Source organism: Pyrus communis, chromosome 2, assembly GCF_041283825.1.
Source record: "Pyrus communis isolate YQ-2024b chromosome 2, ASM4128382v1, whole genome shotgun sequence".
Taxonomy (NCBI): domain Eukaryota; kingdom Viridiplantae; phylum Streptophyta; class Magnoliopsida; order Rosales; family Rosaceae; genus Pyrus; species Pyrus communis.
The window spans coordinates 21,937,363-21,953,901 of record NC_142566.1 but is presented as its reverse complement, the minus strand read 5'-3'; the positions used below and the strand labels follow the sequence as shown (position 1 = coordinate 21,953,901).

The window sequence follows — 16,539 nt, the reverse complement described above, 5'->3', positions numbered from 1 at the left end:
AACTTCTTGTGAAGTAATTTATTGAGAATGTGGTTTGCAGAAAGCAATGCTTCTCCCCACAAATTCTGGGTTGCCCCAGAACTTATCAACATAGCATTCATCATTTCTTTCAATGTACGATTTTTGCGTTCAGCAACTCCGTTTTGTTGAGGTGAATAAGGAGCAGTAGTTTGGTGAATAATCCCATACTGAGTACAAAATTCAGAAAAGGGGGCAACATATTCACCTCCCCTATCGCTTCTTATAACCTTTATCTTTTTGCTAAGTTGATTCTCAACTTCGTTCTTATAATTTGTGAACGCTTCTAAGGCTTCATGTTTGCTTCTTAGCAAATACACATAGCAGTACCTTGTGCAATCGTCTATGAAAGTAATAAAATATTTCTTGCCTCCTCTAGTTTGCACAAACTTTAGATCACAAATATCACTATGAATTAATTCTAAAGGTTCCGTACTTCTTTCAATAGAGTGAAAAGGTGCTTTAGTTGACTTTGCTTCCACACAAGTTTCACATTTATGACTTATATCAATATGAAACTTAGGTAATAGGTCCATGTTAATTAGCCTACGAATAGTATCATAATTCACATGTCCTAACCTCCCATGCCATATATTTGGTGATTCCATAATATAAGCAGAAGAATTAACTTTATTGATAATTTTGGGTACAACAGTCATTACATTCAGTTTGAAAAGACCATCACTAAGATATCCTTTCCCAACATACATTCCACTCTTTGTTAGTACAAATTTATCAGACTCAAAAACCAAACGGAAACCATTTTTGCTCAATAATGGTCCGGAGACTAAGTTCTTTCTGATATCAGGCACATGAAGCACATCGTTAAGAGTGAGTTCCTTTCCAGAAGTTATCTTAAGAATTACCTTTCCTAGGCCTTGAACCTTGGATGTAGAAGAATTCCCCATGAACAGTTGCTCTCCATGAGTAACTTCTTGATAGGTGGTAAACATTTTTCTATCAGAGCATATGTGGCGAGTAGCCCCAGTGTCCACCTACCATTCCTTAGTGTTTCCCACCATGTTGACTTCAGATACCACAGCCACAAGATTTATGTCAGAGATCTCTTTGGACAGCCTCTCTTCTTCGGTTATGTGTACTTCATTACTCTTCCTTTTGGAATTGTCTTGGCATTTGCGGTTTCGACATTCGCTAGCACGATGTCCTGTCTTGTTGCAAACAAAACACTTGCCTTTGAACTTCTTAAAATTCCCTTGGTTTGAACTTTCACCAGAGTGCTTCCTCTTTTTGTTATTCTTTGACCCACCTTCCACAATGTGTGTCTTGGCTTGCATAAGTTGACTATTAAACTTCTTTTCAGAGCAACGATTATCCTCCTCAATCCTTAATCTTACGATTAAATCCTCAAGTCCCATCTCTTTGCGCTTATGCTTGAGATAATTTTTGAAATCTTTCCAAGTAGGAGGTAATTTTTCAATTACTGCAGCCACTTGAAAGGTCTCACTTAGCGACATCCCTTCAGCATGTATTTCATGAAGAATAAGTTGTAGCTCTTGGACTTGATTGATAACCTTCTTGGAGTCTGTCATCTTGTAGTCAAGAAATCGACCGACCACGAATTTCTTCATGCCAACATCTTCAGTCTTATATTTCTTGTCAAGAGAGTTCCATAAGGCTTTTGCACTTTTAATTGGACTATACACATTGTATAGTGCATTATCTAATGCATTGAGGATGTAATTCTTGCAAAGAAAATCAGAATGGTTCCATGCATCTACTGCAGCCACCTCTTCTACGGTAGTTCCAGACACAGGTGCATCTTCAGTCAGAAACTTTGCCAAGTTTAGAGTGGTGAGGTAAAATAACATTTTCTGTTGCCACCTCTTGAAGTCTGTCCCATTGAACTTCTCAGGCTTCTCACCATAATTGGTGGAAGATGGGATCACCACGGGCACAACACTCGCAACTGATGTGTTGCCCAATTTACTAGAAGAATTACTAGTATCATCCATTTCCCTTAAAAGTTTCATTTTGTACTCGAGTTCACATCATTCTTTTTGCAATTTAAGTTAATTTAGTATAGAATATTTCTTTGTATAAAAAAGTAAATTTCACTCCAAAGTGCATAGAGCCAATTCGAAAATTGAAGAGATGAAATTGTGTGATCATAGTTTACTTCAGAAACATAGAACTAAGAATTGTTATGCAGCATGAACACAATTAGGTAGCATTCACACTCACAATATTATAAATGTGAGGAACCAATCACGTTTTATTGGAAGTGGACTAGCCTGCCAACATTATTTTTACACGTGGACACACAGACCAATGCAGTTGTCTGGTGCCGGTGGTAACCGGACCAAGATTGTCTACCCTCCTGGTTTCTATCCCCTTCTATGCCCTCCTATTTTATCAACCATTTATTTCATATCAATTTAATTTAAGGTTCCAGATTTCTCCACGTCACCAACAACACTCCCTCCCATTCCAATTTTCCTGCCGTAAAATGGACCAAGATTGAGTGGGAGGGAAAGGCAGCAGGAAAGGCAGAAAAATTGGGCATTAAAGAAACTTGAGTGTTGTTGGTGACATGGCGAAATCTGGAGCCATAAACTAACTTGATATGAAATGAATGGTTGATAAAGTAGGAGGGCATGAAAGAGAATGAAAACTAGGAGGGCAGACAATCTTGGTCGTACGACTTATGATTGGTCCACATCTACCGCAGCAGCTATCCAGAATCAAATGCCGATTCTGTGCGTGCAGATAAGTTAGCAGTGTTTCGGTTCTGCTGCAAAAGTTGCACTTGGGTGTTGAAACCTAAACATTAACAAATCAACCTCCTTGACCAAAAATAAATAACTAAATCAACCTCTTATTCTCAATCTCGCAGAATTTGCAGCAGTAGAGGTACACACATTATAAACATGTGATAGATGAAATATTCTCCTCTTCTTTCACATGGCTTTTGAGTGTGACTTGGGAAAAGAGATTGGAACATGTCAATTGTGTAATGATTCTATACAACAACCTTGGTAGGGTTCTTGCATAAAGCAGCTCTTTTAAATGAGTAGAATCATCGCGAAACTAATTGATAAAATAATATATATAAGCTAGGGTTGATGAGATAAATTATATAAGTTAGGGTCACATAATTTTGTGAGGTTGTTAAGATCATCTATGTCGTGAGACGATTTTATTGAAGATTTTTCCGTACTACTCATCTCATCTGCTTTATTTTTACACCATTACTTCACATTAAAAACAAACAATGGAAGCACGTTATTAATGAAGTAGAAAGTGAAAGCTCTCGCATACTTTATTGAATCCTATTCTTAATGATTTGTATAGCTATAGAAAAACTAGGGTTTGCCTCATTTACTTGTCCCTTTAATCTGAATTTCGTATCAGAAGCTAGGGTTTTCCTGCACCCGTTATAGCAAGTTCTAACCGTTCTTTGATAAAGGTAGGATCGCATACCCCATATCCTTATTGAGAACTGAATTTTATGTATAAGCTTTGAAATTCAACTAGGCTGAAAGCAGAATTCTTATAACTGGTTGTGATAAAATATCTAAGAGACAGAGAGAGATTGAGTTATGACTTGTGTGTTATGTGTGCTTCACAAATTTAGCATGTGTTTAAACTTTAAACAACAATTAGTGATCTAGGGTCCCAGAAAAAGGTTTTATCTTGTCACTTTTCAAAGACAAAGACCTTTGATAACAAGATAAACCTGCTTTCAAGACCTGACAAGAAACTTACAAAGGTCCGAAACACTTCTCTTCTCTCTTTTTTTTTTTTTGGGTCCTTTTGCTTTCAGGTTTTGTGAATTTGGAGATGACTCCTGTCCAGTCCATAATTAAGCTCCTAAGCCCTACAAGACTGGGATTGGGCTGAGTTATCTTGACTCAACTTTGCTACGGCTCTAAATTATCAACGGTACCACTTCATCAAATTTTCTAGACTTTAGAGTTAGTTTGATGGGGTTTTGGATATTATTGCCCTTTCTTTGTACAACAGACCAAGAGAGTCGAACAAATAACCTGGACTGTAGTCATAAAACGTTTTTCATTAGAAAACTGGTTACTGTACACATGCATGCATTTATTTTATACATTCATCGTTAGTTTGCATACTTAACCGTTAGATGGTGAATGGTATTAAGTAAATTTGATTTAGGTTATTTAATCTGAATATAGGCCTATTGGTTTGCATTTTTAGTAGTTTTAGAGAACAAGATAAGGGATGAATAATTTGAATCTACTAATAGTTTCTCTCGTCCTCGAATTATGTCATTTATTCCACTAGTAGTCATTTTCGTTAACTCCGTTAACTTTTCAATTAAGTTGAGGAATAAAATAAAAATTTCAACCAAAAATAAGAAAATGTATTTTTAAAAAAGAAAGACTTGGCTCCTTAAGAATTGAGGAGCAACTCCTGCTTAAGATACCTCATGACTTATTTATAGAACTTTGTACTTATAATCAGAACTCTTTAAAGATTGACCAAATGATCCTAGTTTTAATTGATTTTTTTATAAAGATGATCTTTACATAGTGTCTTATAATATAAACGGTTTCAATCATAAACACAAAAATTTGTGAGCAAGGTACAAAGTATTTTGAGGAGTGTGACAACTCGTCCCAATAAATTTTTACAGAGAAGTTACGAGCCTCGAAAGTAGTGAGACCTTTTAGACATGTGGACTTACTATTAGTAGTAAGTTGCCAAAGCCTAATCTGCCAAAAGTAGCAGGTTTCCATTTCGAGAAACCTGACCTAAAACACAGAAACCCACCCAATTGACCCCTGCGACATCCCATTTTTCGACGCCTATTCAGGCCAACCCCTTTGGAGTTTTTCAACGCCACCACCACCATCTTGAAGCTCTCACTCCTCTTTACAAAACCCACCCAAGAACCACCTTGATTAACCACTGTATATGGCGATGCGAGGGTATTGACTTTCATTGACCGTTAGTTCATGACGCGTATGAACTAGTACTTTACTGTATTCTAGAAGTATTCAACGATGAGAACGCGTAGATGCAAGCAGAATTAAAATCGGAACTACAATAGAGGTTTTACATAACTACAAATCCGAAAAGTACTTTTGTAAAGATTACTATTTGTTATTTTATATATTTCTCCTATTTATTACATTATTATTTTAAAAATTGATTTGTGAGAAATGAGGGAAGGGAGATTATTGGACGGAAAAAAAAAAAAAGAAAAAAAAAAGAGAGAAAGTAGAGGGGGCTGCTGCCCAACTAGAAAGAAGAGGAAGAGAGAGTGACCAACCAGAGAGGAGAGAAAGGAAGGGAAAGGAGAGAGTAGAGGAGCACTAGATCCCTTTGACCCGGTTCATGACCCGTTTCTTCCCCATGGACCCGTGGGACCTGGCTACTTTTCCATCGTTATTTGGCGTTTTTCCGGAAATCCAAGGTTCACCACCACCTGGAAATCAATCACCATCATCCCATCTCCATTTTACACCTAAGATTGATGGGGTTTTGACCTCGTATCGCGAAGAATGACTAGTACAGGTTCGTGGGTCACGGCGGCGAATTTGCCTTTTCTGCAACGATTTCCTTCGATCACCACCTCCAGTTGACTCCCCTAGAACCCAAGAACAAGGCCCAAACACTAGCAGGGGTGTCAGAACATCAATAGAGTTGAATCAAATCCCACCATTTCTAGGGTTTTCGGCAGTTCGAGGACGATTTGGGGCTTTTCCCAGCCAAATTGGACTTGACCACAGGTATACAACTTGCTCTACTCGTTGAGATCTTCATTTTTGTGAAATTTGATAACTTTTGGAAGTAGTTTATTTTTCCGCCGCCGCCGGCGCATGGGCAGAGACACCACTTGACCTTCCTAGGCTAAAATAGGAGCCCCGATTTCCATATTAGACATCCGATTGACGAAATTCCGTTGTTTGGTTATATTTCCGTTAAGGGCCACTACTTGGTTATTATATGATTTAACGATCTGACCATTGGATCATCACCAAACTTTAATACATTGTAGTACATAATATTTAAGGATATTAGGAACTGACAGATCGGGAATCTGACGTACGAATATTCCCGGATGGATTTTCTAAGTTTGTAAATCTAAAACGTCGACCACCACTTGAATTTGCAGTTGTTGGAGATCCAACTGTTGGATCATAATGAAATTTTAGTATGTTGTTCTAGAATCATAATGTGTATCTTTGGCAGTTTCATATCGGAAATCCAAGGTACGGATCTTCCGGTTTGAGTTACGTAAGGTTGTGGACTCTACCATCGACATTCGATTGACGATTGACTTTTGGTTAATGAGTTTCAAATCATTCTAGAATGTTCTTGAGGATGTGTTTTATGTAAGTTACGTGTTCTATCAATATGAATTCTAAGACATGATTTGATATTTGTTCTAGACGACGATTGTTAGAGACGCTTTGATATTCGTGTTAGGGAGTTGTAGGGCGGACTTCAGTTGAGTAAGTCTTTTCCTTTTTATAGTGTGTGTGTGTGTGTGTGTGTGTGTGTGTGTGTGTGTGTGTGTGTGTGTAATTGATTGTTTCCATTTATGCATTTGGAAAAGAATTTCTTACATATGCCTGGTTTAGACTAAAGTTTATAAGAATTAGCGAAATAACGAAAAATTATGAAGTTATCATAAATCCTACGGGATGCACATGTATGCTTATAATCTTTAATGCCATGATTAAATACTGTTATAAGAAATGTTGCACTATTGTGAAATGCCAAAATAATCTTACGGGATGCGGATGCAAGTTTATTATGTTGATTAGAATTATTGAATTGTTATGACATGCTTATATTTATGAAGTCTGCTCATCAGTGTTGCACCTTGGTGTTAGTGCTCCCCTAGTGCCACGGCCAATTTCATGTGTATGTTCACCTCCACACTGCACGCTTGCCTCGGATCCAAATAGGTGTCAGTCCTGTCATACATGTTGCATTAAGCGATTCCGACTTGTAGGTGACCGCGATAATCGACAATCTTCACATGATCGTAGCACAAGAACGTATATTATGATTACACCTAGTCATGTCGTACAGGTTGCATTAGGCGACTCCGACTCGTGTGCTAGCATAGTTTGTTGAGCACTTGATTTTACTTATATTACTGTTAAAATTTTGTAATTTTGGGATGTCATGCCTTATTTACGTTTTGCAGGCTACAATAAGTATTTTCATACTATACGTAGTATGTATAATTTAGAAACTATACATGTTTTACGACGAGGGGTTATAACGTTTCCAAAGGTTTTTATTAAAACTTTATTTTCCGGCCCACTCAACCTTGTTTTTCGCCCCTCTAGGGTTTAGTAGCTGAGTTTTCATATCGACAAGGATTCTTGGCAAATCTTAGGGTAGACGGTTACCTTCGATGGTATAATTTCTCACCCTGTTTTATTGTACTGTACCTATACTCTGTCATCACGTGTGAATTGGGTTCATTCCCGCTCATAGCCCACTCTTGTATTTAGGCACTTTTAGGTTTAAATTTATTCACATTTCTACATCACTACACTTTATAGCTTCATCACCCTCTAGGTGTTGACCAACACAGCTCGATTTGGAGTCCAAGTGGATGTTCCGGGTTAGGGTGTGTCAAGGAGGAACTCCTCCTTAACCTTGAGGAGCCAAGCTCTTTTATTTTGTTTTAATTTTTTTTTTTTCATAAATGTTACATTTTTTCTGTAGGAAAACACCAGTATACCCTAAAATTTGATGGAAAAATGGCAGATTTGACAGAAGGATCATTCATGCAACACAGAGTTAAGTTGGAGGATAATAAACTAATATGAAAATTCAAGAACAAAAACAAAATATGGGATATAAGTTCAGGGGCCCTTTACTACCACGGATCCTAAACAGATTTTGTTCCCCCCCCGGGGGGGGTGTTGTGGGAGGGGGAGGGTGGTGAGCCACAAACACACCAAAGCGAAATTACGAGTACAAGAAGTGGAAGGAAAAGGTAGGTGGGGGCAAATGCCCCCACCAACACACCAATGCGAAGTTACGAGTACAAGAAGTGGAAGGAAAAGGTACAAGTAGCTGTAGTTCCACAAAGAGCTTTGAAGTGACTGGAGAAGTCTAAGCAAAAATGTCGTCCACTGGCTTTGTGTCCACTTTGGCTGTCTCCAAGTCCTGCAGTTGCTGTTCCTTGGCCAGTTTTTTCAGCCTCGCAAGCTCAAGATCCTTGCTCATCTTCTTCTTGTACATCTCGGTGTAGGTGATTGGCGCCTCGAGAATCGGCTTCTCTCCCTCCCTCACACAGAGTGGATACACTGTTGCTTCTTGCGCTGGGTTCTGGAATGTGGCTATGGACAGCCTGCTACTGTTTGAGTTCACCACTGCTTGGTGATCAGCATTCTTGAACCTCCCATTGCTCAGAAACTGCTCAACCAATTAGGCACAATAATTCAATCAGTTCAATTGACTCAAACCCCGATTTTATTTTTCATTTCATGCTAAACCCTAGTGTTACGTTCATCCGCGTGTGAGTAAATCCTGATTATTAATGCACCATGAATCTCACGCTTAAGATATAAATGTGAGATTCAATGTCAATTGCCAACAGCACACCGCAGGTGGTGGATAAAATGTGCGTTGTTATGTACTAGAGAAAACCCCGTATAACCAGTTATTTACTCAACTTTTTACTGGTTTTTAATTTCTTTAATTACTTATAAATAATAATCAATAGCTCCATCAAATTTCAACCAATTATTAAATATATGAATAATAAAATAGAAATTAAATACTTAATAATACTAAACAAATATATATACGTCCCTATCTTGCTTATTCACATGAAGAAAATGACATTTGCCCACCACCATCGTCATATGAACATACCCATTTTATTTAGTTTTTTAAAAGACAAGCGAGCACCTCTATAATTTTAACAAAAAAAACTGAAAAATGTATAGAGATAATATAATTCCATTATGTACGACTTTGAAACAATTACCATGCTAACAATTGTTTATAAATATAGGGGGTGTGCTATCCACACACTTCTTTTTACTTCTTACACACCTCTTATTAATTTATGTCATTTGACCTTATTCAATTCATCCGATCCGATGACCGAAAATTAAAAAGGTATGTGAGAAGTAAAAAAATGGTATGTGAATATCACATCCCTAAATATAATTTTATTTATGCACCAACTTTGTAACGTTCTAATAAAACTGTTATTGTTCGAGCCAAAAAAGTAATTGTAAATTGCAAGTTTAATTATAAAATTATGTAGTGTTTACTCACATGACCATGATCTCCAAGATTGACCACAAAAGCTCCTTCCACTGGTTGAACGGTGATCCACGTTTTCCCATCATCCCGAGTAGCCTGGAGGCCCCCAACTTGGTCTTGAAGCAGAAGGGTAATTGTGCCCGGGTCGGTATGGCGCTTGAGGCCAAGGGTTAGGTCGGGCTGAGGGCATTTTGGGTAGAAATTCACGACGACTTTTTGGTCCATGTCCACACATGCCTTTGTCAATGCCTCTGTATCCAACCCCATGGCTTCTGATAAAACCCCCAGGAGCTTGCATGCCAGCCCCATCAACTCGTCACTGTACTTCTTTGTCACCTCCCTCCAGGCCTCAGGCTTGTCTGGCCACCTCGAATAGTCCCGGTGACGAATCGGATATGAAAAGTAGGTCACAATTTCACGCCAATCTTGCACAGCTTCTCCCTAAATTTACAGTCCGTCAATATTTTGTATACTATAGATAATATTACTAAACTAATAGCTAGTGAATTTATTTTAACAGTTTATATCGAAAAATAGTAATAAACTAACGAATTTTATTTTAGCATCAAAACAAAAGAACCTGAGATTTCGACTTCCTATATATAGCATTGTGATCACCTGTAAATGACTGGACACGATGAAGCCACCCTTTTTGCCACCGGACATGTCGAAGCGGAGCTTCTCCTCCGATGGCAAAGCAAAGAACTCTCTAGCGAGACCGGTCATTTCCGATATGAGCTCGGCATCAACCCCATGGTCAACAATCTGGAAAACACCCCAGTCCTCACAAGCCGCTACAATCTTCTTGCAAATCTCGGCCCGGCGGCCTTCCACCTCATCGATCCCGGCAAGCGAGATGATCGGAATTTCGTTGCTGAAGTCGTTGTAGGCAACCTTTGGACGCTCGTCTTCGTCTCGGACAAATTTTTGTTGCAGGGTTTTCTCATGCGCTATGGATGTGAGCGTAGTAGCAGGAGCCATATTTTGGTGTCGAATTTGTTGGTTCTGTCTACTTGGTATTGGCTCAAACGAAATACGTTTTGTGTTTGTTTTGGTGAGAGAAAAAATGTGATCAGTGCTTGAAAATTGTGGGTAGGATGAGGTGTATATATATTGAGATTTAAAGGGTGAATATATATCTATGGTTAGGTTTGCTACAACTACCTCATGGCTCGTGGAGTCACCTACATTCATAATTAAGACTCACAGCTACCAAACCACTTTGTTTTTTGGCTTCTCGAAACCGAAATATTATGTCACAATCTTTTATGGATAAATATCAAATGCTCGTATTATGGCGGTGTATTCATCCATGTTTTTTCTTTTTTTGTCAAACGATAAATTTTATTAGATACAAGATTTGAATTCACGCTGTCATGCAAGGATTCAACACATTTTCATCACTGTGGAAAAGAGCCACTTGCATCTATCCATGTTTTAGATTGATATCTTTTTCAAAACATTCTAGGGAGCCCATTAATTATGTGACGGTTGCTATTGAATTCTAAATCTAACCATCAATCGCCACGTCATGTTATCTACAAAAAAATCGTTTAAGTAGATAATCTCTCTAGCATCCATTGGGTTGTAGTTTTGCTTGGTTACATTCTAGATTGTCTTTGGACTTTCCTAACCTTGTATTAGTTTTTATATATTGAAATTAATATGTTTGATTAAAACAAAATATTGCATTAACGAAGAAGCTTCAATCCCATAGGCAAGTGATTTTTTTTTTTCTTTCTGTTTTCGGATTGACGAATGAGAATGAAGAAGGAGATAAAAAGGATAATAGATATGAGAAACAAAGAATTTTTAGATGGTTACACGGTCATATGGTGTACCTAATCTATTCATATTATAACAAATAAATTCAGTCATTAATATTGAACCCTATATTCATTCCCTCGCATGAAAAACAATTTAGAAATAATATATATTTTCTCCAAAAAAAAAAAAAATAAATAAATAAAAAGAAAAAGGAAGAACACATATAATGGTTTTTAAAATAAAAACGAAAATACAAGTCGTAAATTGCTCCAAGGTCAAATATCAGACTGTTCTTATTATAACTTAGAATAGTAATATAACTTACAATTAAAAGAATTAAGAACGAAATTACTCAATTGAAAAGCAAAAACGTTATTAAACAATCCTAACTTTACACTTTACAATGTTTAATGATGAGTTAATTACAAGAAGTGAATATATAACGTGTCTATTAATGTTGGGTCAAAAATAAAAATGTTACCATACAACTTTGATTGTTGCATACTTGGTCAGTTGGTTGTTAGTTGACTTGTTTACTCACTGGAATTCGAAAAACAATGAGTTGAAGATAAAAATCCTAACTACCAAGACACTCCATCACGGGAAATATTTTGCTCACCATTCTATTTATCATTGTTACAATAGTTTAAATTTCGAGATATGTGTAATTTATAGACACAAATCTCAAAATTTAAACTCATTCAGCGATAATAAGTAAGATACTGTGCATTACCACCATTTGAGGGTATGATGAACAAAAATGCACCCTACTTTTTTTGCTCTCTTTTCAATTCTTAAGTCAATGACTTGTAACTTGTAATCTTTGTTTAAAGTACAGATTACCAATGAAATACCAGAAATTGAGCATAGCCAACAAGATATGGGGTTTGGTAGTGAAAGACAGTAAAAACAAGGCGATTTGTAGGTGGAAATCGCGTCACGTGATCTTCACCTAACCATGCCCATGCATGTACCTACCACCCCCTTTGGTAATAACATTTGTGTATGGATATATCACTTCCCTTTGGTCTCACTTCCCACAAGGTCACCAACCGTCACTGCTTTGATAGAAAACTTCTGAGTGCTTAATTTCAATTACTAATATATAATTGATTTAAACTAAATTAAAATCTGAACCAAGCTTTGATACCACTTGTTTTAGAATGCATGTTATTAACTCCTCTCTAATCATGTGTACTGTCCACTTATAAAGTTCTATCTTACAAGACATTGATATAATTTGAGAAAAGTAGTCCCCCCTTATTACGAAAATTCAATTTTTCCATGTGAAGCATTGTTGATGCATTCCTTCAACAACAAGTATTCGGCATGACGATGAAAAATAATAACAAAGAAAATACAAAGTTAAGTTACTAGGTTGAATGTCTCCACTAGTACAAAAACATGTTTGCGCGACGAAAACTTGCGCGACGCAGCTAAATGCGTTGCGCAAAGTATGTTTGCGTGACGTTAAACACAAAACGTCGCGCAAATGGCTTTTGCGCGACTGCACTTTGCACGACGAAGATTGGCAACTTTGAATTGAGAATTCAAACTAAAACTACTAAACTTGTTTTGTACAGGATTTTTGTATACAATTATCATTGAAGAACGAATTTGAAAGTATTTTTTTCATATTGCATATGGGATTTTTGTATATGTACCTTTGCTTACTTGCTATGCCCTTTTTTTGGTAATGGTGGAGTTTTGTGAGATTGAATTTTGAAGTAATCTTTATTAATTTTACCTATTAAAAGGAGTGAGATTGTAGATATATTGTTGAAGACTTGTTTGGGATTCATTTGAATACTTTATCGAGGTTAACTTATATATTTACATAGAAGAAATTGTAAGAAATGTTGGTTTCCCCTTGAAATTTCCTTAATTTGTGCTATACGGTTGAATTGAGGGTAAATGCAATGTGCTGCAACTAAGAATTATATAGAAAACCTACAAAAGCCATGATCTTCAAAGCTAATCTTATCATCACTATTAAATTCTCAATGCTAAGACAATATGTTTTAGTTCAATAATGAGCGGGTTGATTTTTGTGAGCATATGCCATACTTATGTAGATAAACAATGGCTATGATTCTCTTATTAAATCCTTGTAGAAACTCAATATCATCTTCCAATTTTAATACAAGTAAGTAATTTAGGATTCATTTTTAGTCTCAATCCTTTGTAAACTTGAAGACAACCAAAACATCTTTCAATAAGATTTTTTAAAACCAATATATAGCCAAAATACGCTTACACTTGTGTTCATATTCTAACAGTACATTTATCTCACCACCAAAATTACTCGAGTGTAACTAACTAGAATATGTATATTCGATGATATAATTAGTATAAACAAATAAAAACTAAGGCCATCAACATTATAGTTTACAAGGATTAATATTTTGTATCTATTTTATTTAGTTTCACTAATTATTGTGATTTAATTTATTTGTATGCACATATTTTTGTACATCAATTACAAAATTGTTTTGTGTTGTACGAAGTTAATACAACTTAACTTCGTACACTTTTTTTTTCAAGAAAAACTTAGTTTCCCGTTTGAGAGTTAGTTGGATTTTGTGCATGGATGCAAAAGCATGTCTGCGGTCCAATTAATTATTGAATTGTCCCATTTTTTGGACAGTTTGGGAATGCATAGTTATGTGTTGTAGTTTGCGGTTCATAGATTAGGTTTCGATAGTGGAAATTTTGGTAACATTTCCTAATGTTCTTCGAGTACACAGTGGATATTGTGTATCTACTGCGTGCACTTGAAGAATTGTAAGGAGATGCTGTCGAAATTTGCCCATGTCGAAATTTAATCCATTGGAATCGTAAATTACGGCACATAACTGTGTATTTTTGAATGGGATAGGCCCTTACCGGAGGAATAAGGTGAGAAGACAATAGTTGAAGTTGTTGTACTTTTATTGGGATTGCAGGCAAAATGGACAAACAGTGGATACATAATCATAATAGATGTGCTATCGAGTACTTGGATGGAATAAATGATTTCATTGAATTCGCAACTAGACACAACCGAGTTTCAACTCATATTCGATGTCCCTGTAGGAAGTGTAACAACTCAATGAGGGAAACATTCGAAAATGTTCGATTTCATTTAGTAAGAAATGGGATGATGGAGACCTATACTACTTGGTATCATCATGGAGAACGATTAGACCAAGCTTCGTCTTCATACATGACACGAGTGGAGACTGTTGAATGTAATGTGGATCCTAATGAATAAGTTATGTATATTCTAAATGATGTTTATCCATATGCTACAACCAACACCAATTAGGAAGGGGGAGATGACGGTCGTCCAACCATTGATAGTGAGGCATTCAAAAACTATGAAAAACTATTGAAAAATGCCAAGCAAGAATTATATCCGGGGTGTGAAAACTTTTCGATGCTCACAGCAATTGTGGAGTTGATGCATGGCAAGATCAAGTTTCGTTTGTCAAACAAGTGTTTCAATTACTTTTTAGGAGTTATCAAGAGGATGCTTCCAAAGGACAATTGTTTACCTGAAGATCATAAAAGTGCCCAAAAAGTGTTGAAGGGTCTTGGATTGGGGTATGAAAAAATTCATGCATGTGTAAATAATTGTATATTGTTCTATAAGGAGAACACACAGTTGGATAAATGCCCTGTATGCAATGAGCCAAGGTTTAAAATGACATCACAAAATAGAAAGACCAAGATTCCACAAAAAGTAATGTGTTATCTTCCATTGAAGCCTAGGTTGCAACGATTGTACATGTCGATGCACACCGCTACCGATATGAGATGGCATAAAGAAGGATGAGTAAATGACGATGTTATGAGGCATCCTGCAGATGGAGAAGCATGGAAAGAATTTGATCGAATGTACCCTGATTTTGCAGCTGACCCGCGAAACGTCAGATTGGGACTTGCCACCGACGGATTTAATCCGTTCGGTTCTAAACCAAATCCACAGCACTTGGCCGGTCGTCATGTTTCCTTATAATTTGCCGCCTTGGAAGTGCATGAAAAAAGAATACATGATGTTGACTCTATTAATTACTGAAGATCCAGGAAAGTCCATTGATGTTTATTTGCGGCCGTTGGTAGATGAGCTAAAAGATTTATGGGAAAACGGTGTTCGTACATATGATAAGTATACTGGGCAAATGTTCACCATGAGAGCAGCAGTGATGTGGACAGTAAACGATTTTCCCGCGTATGCAATGGTTTCTGGGTGGATGACTAAGGGTTATTTGGCATGTCCAATATGCAAGGAGAACGTAACATCGTCTTGGCATGCGAGAAAAGTTTGTTATCTTGGTCATCGTAGATGGCTCCCTTGGGACAACGAGTGGCGTCAGAACGATAAAGCCTTCCACGGCACAAAAGAGACTCGACCAAGACCAAGAGAATGGCCTGGAGATGAGATTTTGGATCAATTAAACCGTTTGGAATTTGGTCATTTTGGCAAAGGGGTCAGTAAGCCCAGACCAACTACACATCTGAACTGGACACACAAGAGTATGTTATTTGAGCTCCCATACTGGTCAAAGTTAAAATTGAGACACAACCTTGATGTTATGCATATTGAGAAAAATGTGTTTGATACTTTGGTCGGGACAATTCTAGACATTGAAGGAAAAACGAAAGACACGGTCGAAGCTCGCCTTGATTTGGAACAAATGGGCATTAGGCCATCCTTGTGGATGAAGAAAGTTGGTGGTACATTGAAGAAAGGCCATCCTTTTTTTACAGTTAATCCGAATGGGAAGAAAGAGTTTTTCAACTTTATTTCTTCTGTAAAATTTCCAGATGGGTATGCTTCCAATATCTCGCGTTGTGTGAACGTGAGAGGGTGATTGTCATGTGATACTCCAACGCCTTCTACCGGTTGGTATTCGACATTTATTGCCTCTTGATGTGGTGAAACCAATCGTGTTGTTGTCTAGATTTTTTTCACAATTGACTGCAAGGTGTTTGCGGAAGTCGGATGTTAAACAATTATAGGACGACATTGTGAACGTCTTATGCAAGTTCGAACAGATATTTCCTCCAGCTTTCTTTACAAGTATGATTCACGTGATGATTCACTTGCCAGATGAGGCATTGCTTGCTGGACCAGTCAATTGACGATGGATGTATCCAATAGAAAGGTACTTAATTAAGTGTATATATATATAACAGATTAATGATCAACGAACACTTTGAATAATTTGTAGCATACCTTTTATTTGTGTAGATATCTTGGTGAGTTGAAAAAGTGTGTCCGAAATAGGGCAAAGCCCGAAGGATCACTTGTGGAGGCATGGGTCGTATATGAGTCACTTACTTTTTGTGCAATGTATCTTTAAGATGTTGAGACAGCTTTCAATCGTCCTCAACGCAATAATGACGGTGGTGTCAAAAAAGAGAAACTATATGTTTTTGCCCAAATTGCGCGACCATTCGGCGAGCCTGTAAAAGGTGAATCGTTTACCAAAAAAGACATGGAGGTAGCGCATTGGTTCATACTCAACA

At 37.1% G+C, this 16,539-nt stretch overlaps 1 protein-coding gene and 1 pseudogene across 1 annotated transcript; one reads left to right on the top strand and one right to left on the bottom strand.

The window, feature by feature from the left end:
* Positions 1 to 7,776: 7,776 nt before the first annotated feature.
* Positions 7,777 to 10,362, bottom strand: LOC137747151 (naringenin,2-oxoglutarate 3-dioxygenase). The gene is made up of 3 exons (XM_068487183.2): positions 9,877 to 10,362; positions 9,271 to 9,699; positions 7,777 to 8,397 (listed from the first exon to the last, which is right to left on the bottom strand). Exons 1-3 carry the CDS (start codon positions 10,237 to 10,239, stop codon positions 8,095 to 8,097), a joined length of 1,095 nt encoding a protein of 364 aa, XP_068343284.2. The 5' UTR covers positions 10,240 to 10,362; the 3' UTR covers positions 7,777 to 8,094.
* Positions 10,363 to 14,369: 4,007 nt separating this feature from the next.
* Positions 14,370 to 16,019, top strand: LOC137725087 (uncharacterized; annotated as a pseudogene).
* Positions 16,020 to 16,539: the final 520 nt, after the last annotated feature.

Bases quoted from the DNA above. Each gene is read 5' to 3' on its own strand.
- LOC137747151 (XM_068487183.2), bottom strand. From the start codon at position 10,239: ATGGCTCCTGCTACTACGCTCACATCCATAGCGCATGAGAAAACCCTG. The intron at 9,700-9,876 runs GTGATCACAATG...CTGTAAATTTAG, and splicing joins TCGTGTCCAGTCATTTACAG to GGAGAAGCTGTGCAAGATTG. The intron at 8,398-9,270 runs GTGAGTAAACAC...TTGGTTGAGCAG, and splicing joins ATCTTGGAGATCATGGTCAT to TTTCTGAGCAATGGGAGGTT.